General features: G+C 36.9%; 1 protein-coding gene and 1 long non-coding RNA gene across 2 annotated transcripts; one reads left to right on the top strand and one right to left on the bottom strand.

Moving 5' to 3' along the window:
- Positions 1–411: 411 nt before the first annotated feature.
- On the top strand, positions 412–3,226 carry LOC147566765 (uncharacterized). The gene is made up of 3 exons (XR_015237474.1): positions 412–960; positions 1,037–1,248; positions 1,441–3,226. It is a non-coding gene; the product is annotated as an uncharacterized LOC147566765 (long non-coding RNA).
- Positions 3,227–9,107: 5,881 nt separating this feature from the next.
- LOC147566764 (polygalacturonase-like) lies at positions 9,108–10,929 on the bottom strand. Its single transcript, XM_086668610.1, has 4 exons — positions 10,510–10,929; positions 9,984–10,273; positions 9,639–9,867; positions 9,108–9,534 (listed from the first exon to the last, which is right to left on the bottom strand). The coding sequence occupies exons 1-4, from the start codon at positions 10,918–10,920 to the stop codon at positions 9,316–9,318; spliced, it is 1,149 nt and encodes a 382-aa protein (XP_086524736.1). The 5' UTR covers positions 10,921–10,929; the 3' UTR covers positions 9,108–9,315.
- Positions 10,930–16,426: the final 5,497 nt, after the last annotated feature.

The raw sequence follows: 16,426 nt of genomic DNA, 5'->3' as shown, positions 1-16,426 counted from the left end.
GATTGTTATATATTTATGGCGTGCATGTTTTACTTGCAAAAAAGGTTTTTATCGTAGTTTTGTGTTGGGACTCCTCTACCGGTTTAACTCGTGTCGGTTAGTTACTGACCCCCTACCAGTTCTTAGTGTGCGTTGTGAGACAGCTGAGGCTCGTGGTCCGTAGAGGGCGTGGGGTGGCTTCACAGTTGTCTTATTTGGTTTCTTTGATTTTCTTCTCATTATATTTCAAAGTTATACTTTTATACACTAAGAACCATATAATGTATATATAAATAGTTATTTCCCAAATAGCCCCCAACTTTATGACCACCTTCCTGTCTAGCCCCCTTACTTTATCTAAAATACCTAGATACCCCCCTTTTTCAGTTATTATTATATGTCTGTTAACTATTCATCACCTCTCCTTCCTCCATCTCATTACCTCTCTCTACCACCTCATCGTCTTCACCGACGAAGGTCGTCGACCAACTAATTTTCTGACCGACGACCTTCAAACATTAAAAAAAAAAAATCCTCTCTTCTTCTCCCTCTCTCTTATCTCTCTCCAATCTCTCTCTCTAACTATTCTCTCACTCTATGACTCCAGCAAAGGGGAGGAGCCCCTTCGCTGAAAAACCAGACCTTAAAGGTCTGGTTTCGAAGTGAAACCAGACCGGGATCTGGTTTCAACAACCAGATCACATCTCAACTCCAACCCTGCGCCCGTCGCCGAGCTGCCTAATTAACCTCAAATCATGATGAGATGAGAGATCAATTAAAGAACCACTGCCACAGTTCTTTTAGTCTCTAATTTCAGATTGTCGGTGCGAGAATACATGAAATTCTTTTTGAAGCAGTTTAAGTTCTGATCTGAATCTTTCTATTAAGGAAGCTTACATTACACTTAGTTCCTCGGCAAGTGATGAATCAATTGATTCGATTACCTCATTAGTTATCCGTGATGGTGGTGTAGTATCAACAGTATGATGATTCTCCTTGTCTGAGTTTCCAACTAATGAGATCTCGATCTTGTCTTGATTTGACTTTTTCTTTGCAGATTCATTAACCGGATTGGCTGGAACATTTTTAGGTTGAAGTGGTATCTGACCAGTTTTTTACCTGAGCTTCTTGCTTCCGATGATGATAAGAGATCGAGTTGAGAGCATTTTTTTATTTAGTTCTTAGAGAGGGAAATAGATGGTTAGTGTAGAGAAAGAGGGGGATTTCATGTTACCACTTGAATCATTGGCGTTAAGGCTTCAGAACCAGGTAATGTTCATTGCAGTCTTCAATTTTAATGCTTGATCACTAATTTTAATATAATTTCAAGGGTCTTGATTGATTTTCATTAATGAATCAGTTCATTATTCAAAACACATCAAGATTGAATTTTGGGTGAAATTTCTCTGAGTTCATCTAAATGTCTGAACATGTTTTCTTATTGGATTGATTTTGGTACAGATGATACTTTGAAGCTAAAGACCAATAGGATTCTTAATTCACCTGGTTATTTTGGAAGGAAAAATGGAAATCGAATTGTTGTGATTAGGTTGATGTATGCTGGATTAAAAAGTGGGTTGATGTAGTTTCAGTTAGGGATTGGGGAGAGGGAGGGATTAGTTAGAGAGAAAAAAAATAGGAGAGAAGAGAGAGGAAGAAGAAGAAGAAGAAGAAGAAAAGAGAATTTTTTTTATGCTCGAAGGTCGCCGATCGGAAAATTGACCGGTCGACGACCTTTCCCAGTGAAGACGATGAGGTGGCGTGAGGATGAGGTGGTAGAGAGAGGTATGGAGCCATGGAGGTGATGACTAGTTAACGGACATATAACGGTAACTGAAAAAGGGGGCCATCTATTTTCGATAAAGTAGGGGGCTAGGCAGGAAACTGGTCATAAAGTTGGGGGTTATTGGGGAAATAACCCATATAAATATTGATGAGACATGAAAATGTCTCATCTGAATCTCTTACCTCGGGTTAGTTAGTCCATTTCGAGCAGCTACTCTGATGAATTACTTGTTTTTCTTTCTCAGTTGTCTTTACAGGGTTCAGTGTGAAAAATAGACGAGATCGGGAGAAATTGATGTTAGGGGCATTTTGGTCATTTGGTGACAAGGGTAGCATGGTAATTTTGGATAATGTTGATGCTCGGATGAATAGAGGGGTCCATGACGAGTCCGTAGGAGAAAATGGGGTTGAATCGGAGTTCGGAGGACAAAATTAGAGAAAGACAAAGTTTGGGTCCAATATCAATTGACAATGTACTACAGGACACGTGGCAATGATCCAGTAGATGATTTGGTCCAATCAGACGGTTACGTGAAATGTTCGGTATGGTGTCGGGTGAAGCGAGACGGTACTTGGGCTTTCCTAGAAACATGATTCGGTGCATTACATATTCTTACTTCGGTACTCCCTGCGGAAATCCAACGGAGCTTGAATCGAAGCGTCCAGATCAGACGATTGTTGTTTCTCCTCTCGATAGGCAGCGATGTAGGGAATCGTTGGACATAACCAGAAGCCGATGACAACCAGACAGTACTTATCCCTTTCTTCTTCTCTTATCTTTGTTTTTTTTTGTAAAGGATTTCATTCCTTTTTGAGTTCTCAACAGAGATACTTTAATAATAGAAAGAGAGAAAGAGATGAAGCTAAGGTTGGAAAGAAACAGAGATTCGATTGGGCAGATTTATCACCATCTTTCTCCTTCTCTCGTTTCTATCTTTTGGAAACAAAAGATAAACTTTCTCAGAAATGGGAAGAGTGATGAAGAAGTCGGTTTTGAATGAAAGATTATGAAGATACATTATGACAGAAAGAAGTCGACCAAGGATGCTTACCATATTTATCTATCTCTCATATCTATTTGTTTCTCATATGACAATAGACATTAGGGAGAACGAAATCATGAGAATTTGGCAAAGATAGAAAGAGATGGCTGGAGATTTCTTTGGAACGACAGAGAGAGGATTTGGAATTTTTATTCTCTTTATATAACAGGAAAGACAGAGAGAGCAGGGATACTCACGGCTAAAGAACAAAGACAGAAAACCACCATTATCATCTATTCTTCACTTTCTACTTCTTTTGTATTCTTTCTTTTTTGTGAAAGAAAAGGGAAATAACTAGAGAGAGAAAGAGTGATTGTAGAGAGAGGATTGGAGGTATTCAGTAAAAACAGAGAGTTAGAGAGAGTGAGAAGAATTGTAAAGAGATTGATAAAGAAAATTGTAATTCAGAGTTTTAATCATCTTTTCTTCTTCTTCTTTTCCCGTTTTCTGATTTTTGTGGGAGAAAGAAAGAAACAGAGAGTTATAAAGAGAGAAAAGAAGAGTTTATAAGGAGAGAGAGAGAGAATTTTCAAAAAATAGAGAGAGAAATAGAGTTGGGGAAGACGAGAAAATTAGTGGGAAAATAATTTTCCCACAGAGAAATCATTTTCAAGACGACGAGAAAATCGATTTCTTTTAGGGTCGATTTGGTCTGTCTATCTGGAAAATAGCAAAAACAGAAGGAAAATACTTCCCTAAGGCTCTGTTTGGCTGTCAGAGGAAAATTTGCGAGAAAATTGTGGTAATTCTCTTATGCTTCTCTTGTTCTCTTTCATACTTACTAGTTTTTATCTGTTTATCATGAGTAGCTAAACACCTAGTTTAGGGTTTTGATGACGTTTTAATTATGCATGATTGATTATTAGATGATTATTTTGACAACTTAGGTGGTTAGACATATTTCGATTTTGTTTTGAGTCTTTCATTATTTATACTTCGATAGTCTTCATCCATTATATTTAGATTAGATTCTTTAATATTGGATACTTGATAGTTGATAGATAATAGTTAGAGTCCTTAAGAATTGATTATTTGTTTAGTTACAAAAAGATAATAGATTTAAATCGACATTTATGCATGACTAAAATAGATTCAAAACCCTAAACTTCACCCCCATTTATCCGTTCACCGTTATTACTTATCTTCGTCATTTTAATACTTACTATTTAATCGTCAAAATCAAATTCGAAAACCAAGTTAGTTGTAGGTTTAAGAGTAAGTTTCACTTAGTCCTTGCGGATTGACCTGGTCTTACCGGAATTACTACTTGACGCCCGTATACTTGCGGGTGGTGACCTTTTTAGGAAACATTCTAGGCCCATCAAGTTTTTGGCGCCACTGCCGGGGATTATTACTTGACACCCGGTCGTATACTTGCGGATCGACCTGGTCTTACCGGAATTACTACTATGTATCACATAAGTTGTACAGAGATATATGGTTGTGTGCAGGATGAGTTAACCGAGTTCTGGTGGTTCGGCTTGGAACCAGAGTCTGTTAGTTGATTTTTGTTTCTTTTTAGCTTCTTTTGTGTTTGTGTATGCGAATGTATGGTTTGCATGACAAATTTTACAGGTGCGACCGGTTCGATTTACAGAGGAGATTCTACCGGATTTGAGTCTCATCTGTGAATTGTCGGGGCATGCTCGTGCCTAATTTTAGGGCACTGGACGTCACAATACTGCCCTATATTGTTATCAACGACAAAATCAAAATTATTAACCTTGTGATGTTCCCCAAAAAATTTCTTCATATCAAAATAACCCCTATTATGATCGAAGTGTTTATGCAGATTCAAAAGCCTCAAATCACATGGTTAGTGATGCATCAATGATGACTAACTTGCATCCTTAACATGGACCTGACCAGGTGGTTGTAGGAAATGGTTCTCTTTTATCCGTCTAAAACACCGATAAACTCACTCTAACGTCACTCGCTTCTTCCCTAACTCTCAACAATGTGTTTCATGTTCCCTTTTCACTAAAAACTTACTTTCTGTCTCCTAGTTAACTTCTGATAATGAAGTTTTGTAGTATTTAATCGTGATCTATCTTTTGTACGAGATTGGCTAAGGGGAAAGCGGGTACTTCGCGATCGTAAGAGAGATGGCCTATATCATGCTCAGCAACTTCACTTCGTTCTCTTCCCAAGTCTTTAAATAACCTACATTTAAATTTCATAGACATAAAATTTGCTTCAAATTTCAATTTACAAAGGTCTAGCATGGTTTTCTATTTCCTCTTTTCAGACCCTGTGCTCATCAACGCCTGGCCCAGAGATGTGGATAATCCAAGGCATCATAGAGTTGACAAAGGAAAACAACCCTGTTTATTCTGCTGGTTTATTCGAGTTAACAAAGGTGAACAACCCCCAACCTTTACTTTTTTTTATAGAAGTCATCCGCCTCAATCAGTATTCAACGAATCTGTACTACCACTAGAAAAACTAACGTTACCTATGATACAATGAATAATGAACTTGCATCACGATATCATGTTCTTCCTTATTATAGTTTTGATTTTCGTATCACGAATGCTGGTTCGCACTTTATGACATTTTTACTCTCAAGCAAATTCAATTCCGAGAGTAGTGATAAACCTCATGGCTAACCCTGGACAAACCTCAACCTCTCCCTCCCCGGACCGTCCAAGTGAAAGGAGAAAAAGTGAATAAGAAAAGAAAGGCCCTAAGGTACATTCCCTACGTACCTAGGAAAATTCAAGTTCTCCACCAAATAAACCAGCCTCTAGCATATAGATTTTACAAAATGAGGGTTCGGGAACTTGAAGAACTTCAATCTAATCCCTCACGGACATTCCCAACTTCTCGAAGATATCTGGCACAAGCACTCCCTATATATAAGAGCTACATCTCCAAAAAAGAAGTTATCGACGGGCTCTTGAGCGCCTTTTACCTCTTGAGAAAATCTCCTGGCCTGAATCGCACCAGAGCTCTGAGCTTCCCTAGGCCAAGTGTTGCCCTCAGCTCTCAGACTTGTGACTGACCCATGAAATTGTACTGCCCATCACCTTGATATGTCAGGCAACAATGCTAGGTCCGAGGAAAAGACCCGTAGGTTTGGTTTGGAAAGCTTATCGATCCATCCTGATTAATTTATGTTATCTCAGACTAGATAGCTGGCAAGAGCACTCTCCATATATAAGGGCTACATCTCCAGAAAAGAAAAAGTTATCGACGGGCTCTTGAGCGCTTTTTACCTCTTGAGAAAATTTCCTGACTTAAATTGCACCAGAGCCCTGAGCTTCCGTAGGCCAAGTGTCGCCCTCAGCCCCCAGACTTGTGATTGACCCATGAAATTGCCCTGCCCATCGCCTTGATATGTCAGGTAACAATGCTAGGTCCGAGGAATAGACCCGTAGGTTTGGTTTGGAAAACCTATCGATCCATCCTGATTAATTTATGTTATCTCATACTAGAATGAGGGCTTAGATCGGAGGGGAGCTCATATGAAAGAGGGAAAAACTTAAACCACTCTTTCAACCCCGAGGGGAAATTCCGAAAATAAGGGATTCAGAAAGGCTTCACTATGCTTAGATTTATGTCTGGCCACAGAAAGAGAGGTCGGCACTTTACCAGTCTGCCTCCTTTCTCTTGATGGAATATATTCCTCTTGCTAATCCTTTTCATTATGGTTTTCTTTAGCATATGTTTTAGATCAGAGATGATCTCTTTTTTGTCTCCATATAACAAAAGGGGAGCTAGCTTTTGGGTTATGTGCCATATCTTTCTTCTTTAGTCCAACGGTGTCAGTGGTTGGTTTTTAATATAGTCTCTCTCAACGTGGATACCATGATGCGGGCTTTGAAAAGTTTTAACATAATAAGGAAAAATTCACGGGTATCCTCTAAACGTTCGCAAAGTTAGAAGCCTTTGCACAGTTTGCTTCTGATTTGGATAAAGCTACCCACCCAAGAGGTGGGAACATTTGAGAACAAAGTGGTGAACAAGTGCGTAACGTGACCTCCGATTCAATGAAATGAAATTCACAGGGTCAAGGGCGGCACCCCCTTGACCCATCATCATAAGGATAGAGAGTACAAGTTTGGAAGGGTTTCAATATGCGTTTTCTTTTGCATGTTTATATTAACTTCTCGTTTTAATGAGAAATTAAAAATATGTATCCAAAACAAAAAAAAGTAAATTTGTAGTTCAAAATGAATTTAAAAGTCTGCATTGGGAAATAAAAATCTAAAAAACTTTATTGATTTATCAATGTTTTAAATAGACAGTAAGACAAATGTTTAGTCAGAGAAACACCACTTACATATTCTAATCTCAAACCCTAAAACCAATGCCAATCAAAGCCCATAGGTCATGCATGATATATAAGTTTTGCAATTTGCAAGACAAGAAAAAAAACTATCTTTAAACCTAATGCTAAATTACTAGCTTGAGTATAATATTCCTTTCAACAAAAAAAAAAGTTAATTCCTATATGGCCCCCTACTTTGTGACCAACTTCCTTTATGGCCTCCAAAGTTCTGTAAATTCAAATATGACCCCCTATTTTCATAGAAATGTCATAACTACCCTTCCCATTAATATATTTTCAAAATAAAATTAAAAACAAAAACCTAAATTCCACCTCACTTCCTTCTCCACCACTCATCTCTCTCCACGTCACCTCTCTCTCCAACTCACCTCTCTCTCTCTCCAAGTCAGTACTATCTTCTCCGATGAAGATTGCCGGCCGGAAAATTTTCCGGCTGGCGACCTTCAAACTTAAAAAAAAAAAAAAAAAAAAAAAAAAAAATTTCACTCAACTCTCCTCTTTCTCTCTCTAAAAAAAATTTTCTCCCTTCTCTCTCTAAATATTCCGGCGAAGGGGGTTCCTCTTCGCCGGAAAAAGCGGACCTTCAAGGTCTGGTTGAAACCAAAATCCCCAAATTCCTTCTTCTTTCTTTGTTTTTTAGATCTTTCTTTACCTTCTCTCTCCTCCCCATCTTTGTGTTATACTACCACTGGAAATACCCTTAGATTTTGTTGTGATTTGATAAAAGACAGAAATAGACCAAAGTAAGGGATTTGATGAACTTCACCAGGCATCCGGGCGTCTCATATGGATATGAGGCTATGAACCTATGAATAGTGATGAACTAAGGAAATTCTATGACAAGTTGGGGGTAGAATTTTAGGTTAATAGTCCAAATTTCTTCTCCATTTACGATACAAAACAAGAAGCAGATGATTTTGAATTGCTTCCCAACTCGGCATAGAATTTTCCTTCCTAAATCATATTCTTTTTTGCTATTTCCTTTGCCGAACTTGAACAACCAGGAGCATGAGTTAGTAACCGACCAGATTTAAAAGCAGGGACAATTAATAACGATGAAGAATTCATTCAAAACAAATTTGAGGAATAGGATTGGAAATGTTCATGGGATTGAGGTAGGTGATATTTTCTTTTTCATGATTGAATTATGCATGGTGGGATTACATTGCCTAATAATGGTTGGAATTGATTATATGGTCATGATGAATATGGATGCTCTCATGTTGCTATGAGTTGCAGAGATCGATTACATCACCTTGTAAAACAAGAGATCTGGGATATTATGATATGGTTTCTCTCTCTAGATTTTGAAGGTCATATTTGAATGTTTGTTTGTTGAGAAATTAGATGCATCATTTAGCCGCCGTAATTCTTGTATAGGGGCTAGATTTCTGATGATTTGGTGTTTAATTAGGGTGGCCTTCCTTAAATATTCATCATCATCATTACAAGACAAAAATTAAATGTTGTTTTCTCTCTCTAGATTTGGTATTTGTTCAGATGAAGAAATTAAATTTGGTTTTCTCTCGCTGATTGGTGTTTACAAGACAAAAATTAAATCAGAAGAATGCAAGGAAGATGAAGAAATTAGGTGTTTGTTCAGAACTTAATCTGGTTTCTCTCTCTAGATTGTGATGTTCATCCTTGAATATTGATCAATCATAATCTACTTTACAAGACAAAAATCTAAAAACTCTCTCTCTCTCCCATTCCCTTAAAAATCCTTTGTCTCGAGAATCTGGAACTGAGACGAACTCACCACGATACAAAGTGATATTGGCCGCAATATTTAGAGAGAGAAGGGATGGAAAGACGGAGAGAAGAAATGAGAGAGAGAGGGAGAGAAGAAAGGACAGAGGAAGAGAGATTTTTTATTTTTTTTTATGTTGAAGGTCGCCGGCCGGAAAATTTCCGGTCGGCAACCTTCATCGGAGAAGAAAGAAGTGAGGTGGAGAGACATGTGTGGTGGAGAGGGATGTGAGGTGGAAGTGAGGTGGAGAGAGATATTTACTAATTAAACTTATTTTGAAAATATATTAATGTGAGGGGTAGTTATGGTATTTACATGAAAATAGGAGGCTAAATTTGAATTTACAGAAAATAGGGGGCCATAAAAGAAGCTGGTCACAAAGTAGGGGGCCAAATAGGAATTAACTCAAAAAAAAAAAAAGCTCCAGTATAATATACATAAGGACATAGTAGAAACAATTACAACTACAAACAACTTGCTGGTACAACAAGACCATGTGCCGATCCAACTGCATTAACACAAGAAGATTGTGCAGGTTGATTTTGATAAGTAAGTTTAACATTTTCTAATCGAATCCCTCGACACGGGTTCTTGTTGCTGCAATCAAATCGTACGGCAACTTGTGTTGCTGATGTTCCTTGAATATCTTGGTATGTTACTCCATTTATCTTTATTCCAGATGCCTATACATTAAAACGGAAGAAAAAAAATAACATTTTAATAGAAATTTTATTTAATAATTTCACTTAAAACTAATTAAAATTTATCTTTCGGACAAGAAGAATACCTCATTTGGGCAGCCTTCATTATTAGGGCAATAATGTTGGTCGATTACTATGGGATTTTGGACATTCCTCATCACAGCATGTTGGAAAAGAACTCCTTTGACAAATCCTTTACTCTGTCTTGCCCAAGCCTTTATTCTCACCCCATTTTGAGTACCAGTAAATACAATAGTTTTAACTGTCACATTTTGCACACCAGGTTCATCTAAATCTTTGGCAAGACTTCCAATACTGCACGAAACGAAGTAGTTCATTTAAAGTTAAAGAAACAACCGTGATACTCGGCCGGAAAAACATTCATTTCGTAGAGAAATTATGGTTCTTCTAATAAGAGATAAATGTGTTACCTAATACCATGTCCAGGCCCGCATGCAACATTTTGAATCCACAAATTACGGGTACCCGCACCTATAGATATACAATCATCTCCGGTCTTAATACCTGAGCCCATAATTGTAACTCCGGTGGATAATTGTACATGTATGCCGTCTGTGTTAGGACTATTTCTAGACGCACTTATTTGCACTCCTTTTATATCCACATTATCACAACCGTTGATCACCAAGTGAAACAATTGACTGTTTAGCGATATTAATCCATGGATCAATATATTCTTCGAGTTGGTAAACATCAAAGACTGCATTTTGCGGCAAATATATCTTATTAATAATCCAATCTCATGTAAAATCATATAAAAAAGTGATTAATTGGGTAGAAATTTGGGGAGAGAAGTCAACTATTAGATAAAAATGTCAAACTATAAGACTTCAAACCAAAAATACCTTTAAGTAGAAATGTCATTTTTTATACTAAATTGAGTAGATTGTCAACGCGTAATGGAATTTAAATAAAAGTAATTAAAATTGACATTACCGTTACACCACCGGGACATTTGCTATTTGGGGAGAGCTTACAAGCCCAAAGAGACGAGCCTTGACCGTCCAGGCTCCCTCCCTGGATAGAAACACCGGTGACTGACTGGAAAGAAATCCAGGTATCAATATTTCTATTATGGAGTAGCCAATAATCGGACGGAGCGACTAGGGTTCCGTCTATCCGAATAGTGATATCAGTATTGTTACATTGCCCGGAAAATAATAGATTTGTAACTAGATATCTTCCTGGTGGTACATAAATCAGAGAGGGTTTAAATGAACCACAAGCTCTAGTCCATGCATATTGGAAGGCTTTAGATGAGTCGGTTCGACCGTCTCGTTTAGCTCCTAGTTTTTGTACATTGTAAACTGCATTAGCTGACGATGAGTACATAATCATCAAATACATTAATTTTAGAATAAATTTCTTTGGAAAACCCATTCTTCACTATTGCCTTAGCCCTTAGACAGGGAGAGAGAGAGAGAGAGAGAGAGAGAGAGAGAGAGAGAGAGAATGTGCAAGTGAATTAGTTGATATCTAGTGATAGAAGAAAAAGAAGATGAAGAGTTTGATCGGTTAGAGAATTGTATTTATAGGAAGTTATTGCTTACTAGGGGGGTTTCAACGTTTGAAATATGAAGCAAAAGCCGCCGAAATTAAAAGCATTTTTTTATAGTTTTTCAAATTTTAGTTGCTTTGTATTTACAGTGCTACCCCTGGCTTGTAGAGAAGTTGAATAGTAGAAAGAAATAAAAAATTGAAGGAGGTGTTTGATTTTGATATTGATACCAGAGTATCACACTTCTTAAGTAAATTGTTAGTGAAAGCTCAAGGTTGTAGGTTGACTTCTTGCCTATATTTTTGTGGTGTACAATAACATTTTTGTTGTCCACCGACCTTTGGTGTAGCGGTTGGACACCCCTCTTAAATCCATGAGGTCGTGGGATCAAATTTCGGTCGAAGTAATTTGTCATCAAAATTTACCCCATGTAATTTAGACAATATGTAATAAATAATATAATAAGTTGTCGGCCTTCTAACGACTACATAGTCAATTTCTCGAAAAAATAAAAAACATTTTTGTTGTGCTTACAACCATTTTTATGCATAAGAACTCCGTTTAAAGTAAAAAAGTGTCAATCCATAATTAATTTATGCTTGTAAAGCAAGGTATTGTTAACCTAGGTATTGTACACACTCCAAATTTCCAATTCATACTTTAAACTAGTTTTTAGAAGGCATTTTATTGCCTTAGGTTTTTAGTCTACAAAAACTTGCATAAAAAGTTTATGAATTATTTCTCCGTTTTTTACACGTTACTTTTAAACTTATTTATATCAAACTTACGAAAATAACAATAAATTATGGGTTTGTAGTCAACAAAATCTACCCCTAAACCCACATTCAGTCCACTCTAACAATAATATAGGATATTAAGCCAAGATATTACTCCCTCTGTCCCATTTTGTTTGGGTGTTATTCCTTCTAAGGAAGTCCTAAAATGTTTGTCCACTTACTTTAAATAAGACTCATTTATTACTAGTTTTATTGATGTTCCCCAATCTACCCTTACTTTTAATACTAATAAAAAATATTATTTTGGTCCTACACTAGTTCCAATGTAGTTTTCATTGTAATACTCTAAATTAAATATGGGTAATTTAGGAAAATACATTTAGTTACGAAGCAATAAATGAAAATCCTTAATAAGTTGGATCTCCCAAAGGGTCAAACAAAATGGGACGGAGGGAGTAATAAAAATGAAAATCTAGTCTAAATAGGTCAATCTCTATAGAAAACACAGATCTTTATGTTACATATTTAATTATAATACCCATTATGACCTTACATATAAGATATAACCCTCCTTTGAAAATCAATCCCCAAAATTTTATTTCTTTTTTTATCTCACATTTTCTCTCTCCAATCTTCTCACCGTAACCGAACTCTTTATTATCTCTCTTTAAAATCGAAACCCTACTTCATAATTGAAACAACCATCGATTCTCCATTCCTGAATCTCCAAATCTTCTTCAACCTTATTCCAGCTCCAGAAACCACCATCGTTTATCGATATTTGATTCTCCATCATTAAATCTTCAGTTTTGTATCACTGAAAAGAACTCCAACTGCTTATATAAGTCGAATCGTCTCAACTTAACGTTTTCTTTCTCTAAAATGCATCATCTGTGTATTCATCATGTTTAAATCCGTTCCCCTTTCAATATCTTCGATCATGTTTTCTTCATCTCCTTGTTTTTAGTTCATTTTCATTATCTATCAGTTTTAAGTTTTAGATTTTTTTTATAAACCCTCTGTGTTCATCATAGTTATCTTCATCTTCTGATCCAAACTAGATTTCCGTACCATTCTATTCTAACAGATTCTGAAATACAATGGACAATATATTTGGGTGAAAATTTTTCAATCAACATGTTTTGTTCCTAATAAAAAACATGTACTAATTCCATCAATATATACCTTTTCTGGTTCAAGACCAGTCAGATCTTTCTCCGTCCCATCTATGAAGTCATGAACTAACCATCTCACAAGCCTTGTGTATTTATCAGTATAAGTTGAGGACTTCTTGTACAAATCAGTGTGCATGCATACCCAAAACTATTGTGAAGGAAACAAAAATAAGAAGTTCAAAACACATTCTTCATAATACATTACTTGATTTTATAATGAAATTTCATAGAATGTTCCTCATAAGACTAACAATATTCATCATTTATTGAAAATCTATATAATAAAACAGAAGGGAAAACGATTACTAGGACAAACATCCTTTTGTAATAAAACATATTGTCTAGAAACCCTTCTCAAAATTTAAGATATAGTCTTTTGTAGAAATAAAGTTACCTATTTAAAAAACAATAATCCTTACCTTCGTAGAAATAAAATAACTACTTTAAGAAAAAAAAGAAACAAAATAAATTTCAAGGGTGAAGAAAAGAAATTGAAATCTCTCCCTCTCAATAAAATATAAACTAATTTAAGAGAAAAGAAACAAAAATAATAATAACTAATAAAAATGTCTCCTCTCTCAATAAAATATAACAATAAATTTCGTAACATTTGATTGATACAAGTGTCTGTGCCCTAGTTTCATATAATGTAGTGTAAAAAACATCTTTGCATCTGTTTTAAGCTAACAAAAAGGTTGTAAAATCAATTTTATCTATTTTTACTTAGTAATAATGTATCATTCAAAATAAAATATATACCAGACTCACATATATTACCTCTTCAATCGAAAGTGTTTTGCTCTTAACCATTTTCCTTTGCACTTTTTCCTCGACATTGCTTTTTCTTTTGAAATGATTTATCCTTGTTGGTTACCTTGCTAGCTTTTGGAGTGTTTTTTGGCTTAGGTGCCATGTTTAATCTCCTGCACATACATAAACAAGGTAACTTGTTTTACATTATTCGAAATTTTATATAAATCACCAATATTTCAGTATTTGATACACTATTAAAAAATCAGGAACTCATTTTTGTCTATAAACTTTCATTCTTACAAATAATATACGAAAAATAAAAATAGAAAGCCTAAATTCAAAAGCTCTAAAAAAATTCATTATACATAACACGTTTTTGTTCACAAAAAACACAAATTCGGTTGAACAACATAAACCCTAAACCCAACAAACCGAAAAAACCCCAAAATAACTTTGAAAATGTTGAATAAACTCACCAAATTTTGAACCAAACTTCATTATTGTGAAGAGGTGAAACACCTCTTGAATAATTGAGATAATAGTTAACTTGAACACAGAGAGAGGGAGAGAAATCGTGTGGGAGAGAGATAGAGAGATATGAGAAAGACTTCTCTGTGTGTTTATTCATATAGTTTACATAAGTATTTATAGGTTTACATGTAAGTTACATATAGAAGTAAATCTAGGAAACATGGAAACTTCCTTATACAAGTTATAACATAAAGTAACAATTAATAGTTAGGAAACTATTAATAATTAGGAAACCCTAATTATAGCCGGCTTGGGCTTGCTCTTCTTAGTCGGCCGGTCATCCTCATGACGTCGGTGGGCTTGTGTGTTATTGGGCCTGGTGATATACCTTAACACTCCCCCTCAAATTGGAGCAGAAAGGGACGTGATGCCCAACTTGCCAATAATATTTTTGAACGCATCTGCTCCAAGTGGCTTCGTGAAAATATCCGCGAGTTGCTCAGAAGTAGGTGTAAAACGGGGAGCAATGACGTTGGCTTTAATCTTTTCCCGAACGAAGTGACAGTCAATCTCAATATGCTTTGTACGTTCATGGAAAACTGGGTTATCAGCTATGTGGAGTGTTACTTTATTATCACAGTAAACCGACATAGGAGAAGAGTGGTCGATACCAAGGTCGCGAAGTAGATACTTCAACAATTGAAGTTCACTAGTTAAATGTGCTAGGGCACGATATTCTGCTTCAGCAAAAGACTTAGCAATGGTAGGTTGCTTTTTAGATTTCCAAGAGAGTGGCTAGAACCCAACATAGTGAAATAACCCGTTGTAGAATGACGGGTGGATGGACAGCCAGCCCAGTCCGAGTCACAATATCCAGATATGTGAAAAGAACTGGTGGAAGATAGGAGTAGGCCATGACCAATGGACCCTTTGAGATATCGCAGAACACGATGAGCAGCATCGAGATGAGTGGTGCTAGGTTTTTGAAGAAATTGACTAAGATTATTCACTGCATAACTGATGTCAAGTCGGGTGATAGTGAGATAGAGGAGACGACCAATCAGTCGTCTGTAGATGGTGGGATCCGGAAGAGGGTCACCATCAAAAGGACTTAGACGAAGTTTCTGTTCCATTGGAAATGGAGAGGGACGGCAGGCAGAAAGACCTGAATTTGTAATAATGTCAAGGACATATTTTCGCTGACACAAGAAGATGCCTGTAGAGGAGCGAGAGACCTCGATTCCTAGAAAGTATATAAGAGAACCTAAATCTTTGAGAGACAAAGTGGTGTGAAGAAAAAAATTTAGTTGAGAAATGGCGATTTCGTCATTTCCAGTAATAACGATGTCATCTACATAAACTAATACGTAGAGACAGACAGAATCTGAGCAGAGGGAAAATAACGAGTAGTCGGAAAGGGACTGTGTGAAGCCCTTTTTGATAAGGACTGAAGAGAATTTAGAGAACCATTGACAGGAGACCTGTTTTAGGCCATATAGAGACTTTTGTAAACGACAAACTTTAGACTCCCCCTGTTTTGAAAAACCGGGAGGTAGTTTCATGAAGACCTCTTCGTCGAGGTCGCCTTGGAGAAAGGCATTGTTGACATCTAATTGATGTAGGGACCATTTTTTAACAGCTGCAATGGATAGCAGGACGCGAACTGTTACTAATTTAGAGAAAGGCATTGTCACATCTAATTGATGGATAACGTTCAATAGAGCCATCAGCTCTGAATTTGATTTTGTAAACCCATTTACAACTAATTGCCCTTTTTTCGGAAGGGAGGTTTGTAATGGTCCATGTTTGATTAGCCTCCAAGGCTGCAATCTCTTGTTCCGTTGCCTCACGCCAGTGAGGGGATTTGACCGCCTGAGAGAATGAAGTAGGCTCAACTGTAGAGATTACAGAGTAAAGGAAAACCTGGTGAGAGGTTGAAAATTGATTGAAGTGAAGATAGTTAGTGTGTGGATAGTCAACAGTAGAAGAAGGATAGGAGTGACAAACACAATCGTATAGGTGCGCCGGTGGACGACGGAGGCGTGAAGGCCGAAGAGAAGGAGGTGGAGATGAGGGTGCCTCTAGAGGTAGGGACGAGGGTGCCTCTAGAGGAAACGACTGGTGATCGAAAGAGGAACTCGGTGGGCTTGTGGGCCGAGATTGATGAGGCCCGGGAGTGCTCGTAGGGCGAGAAAGAGAGAGCGGATCGGGAGTGCCGA

Source organism: Eschscholzia californica, unplaced genomic scaffold (assembly GCF_041429995.1).
Source record: "Eschscholzia californica isolate CP2 unplaced genomic scaffold, dmEscCali1.0.p SCAF_1, whole genome shotgun sequence".
NCBI classification, from domain to species: Eukaryota; Viridiplantae; Streptophyta; class Magnoliopsida; order Ranunculales; family Papaveraceae; genus Eschscholzia; species Eschscholzia californica.
This window is presented reverse-complemented; position numbering and strand designations above follow the sequence as displayed.

What these genes read in the sequence shown, in the direction of transcription:
- LOC147566764 (XM_086668610.1), bottom strand. Translation starts at nt 10,920, where the DNA reads ATGTATTTGATGATTATGTACTCATCGTCAGCTAATGCAGTTTACAAT. An exon ending in AATGTCCCGGTGGTGTAACG is followed by an intron (nt 10,274 to 10,509) that starts GTAATGTCAATT and finishes CGCAAAATGCAG; the next exon opens with TCTTTGATGTTTACCAACTC. An exon ending in ATGAAGGCTGCCCAAATGAG is followed by an intron (nt 9,535 to 9,638) that starts GTATTCTTCTTG and finishes TTTAATGTATAG; the next exon opens with GCATCTGGAATAAAGATAAA.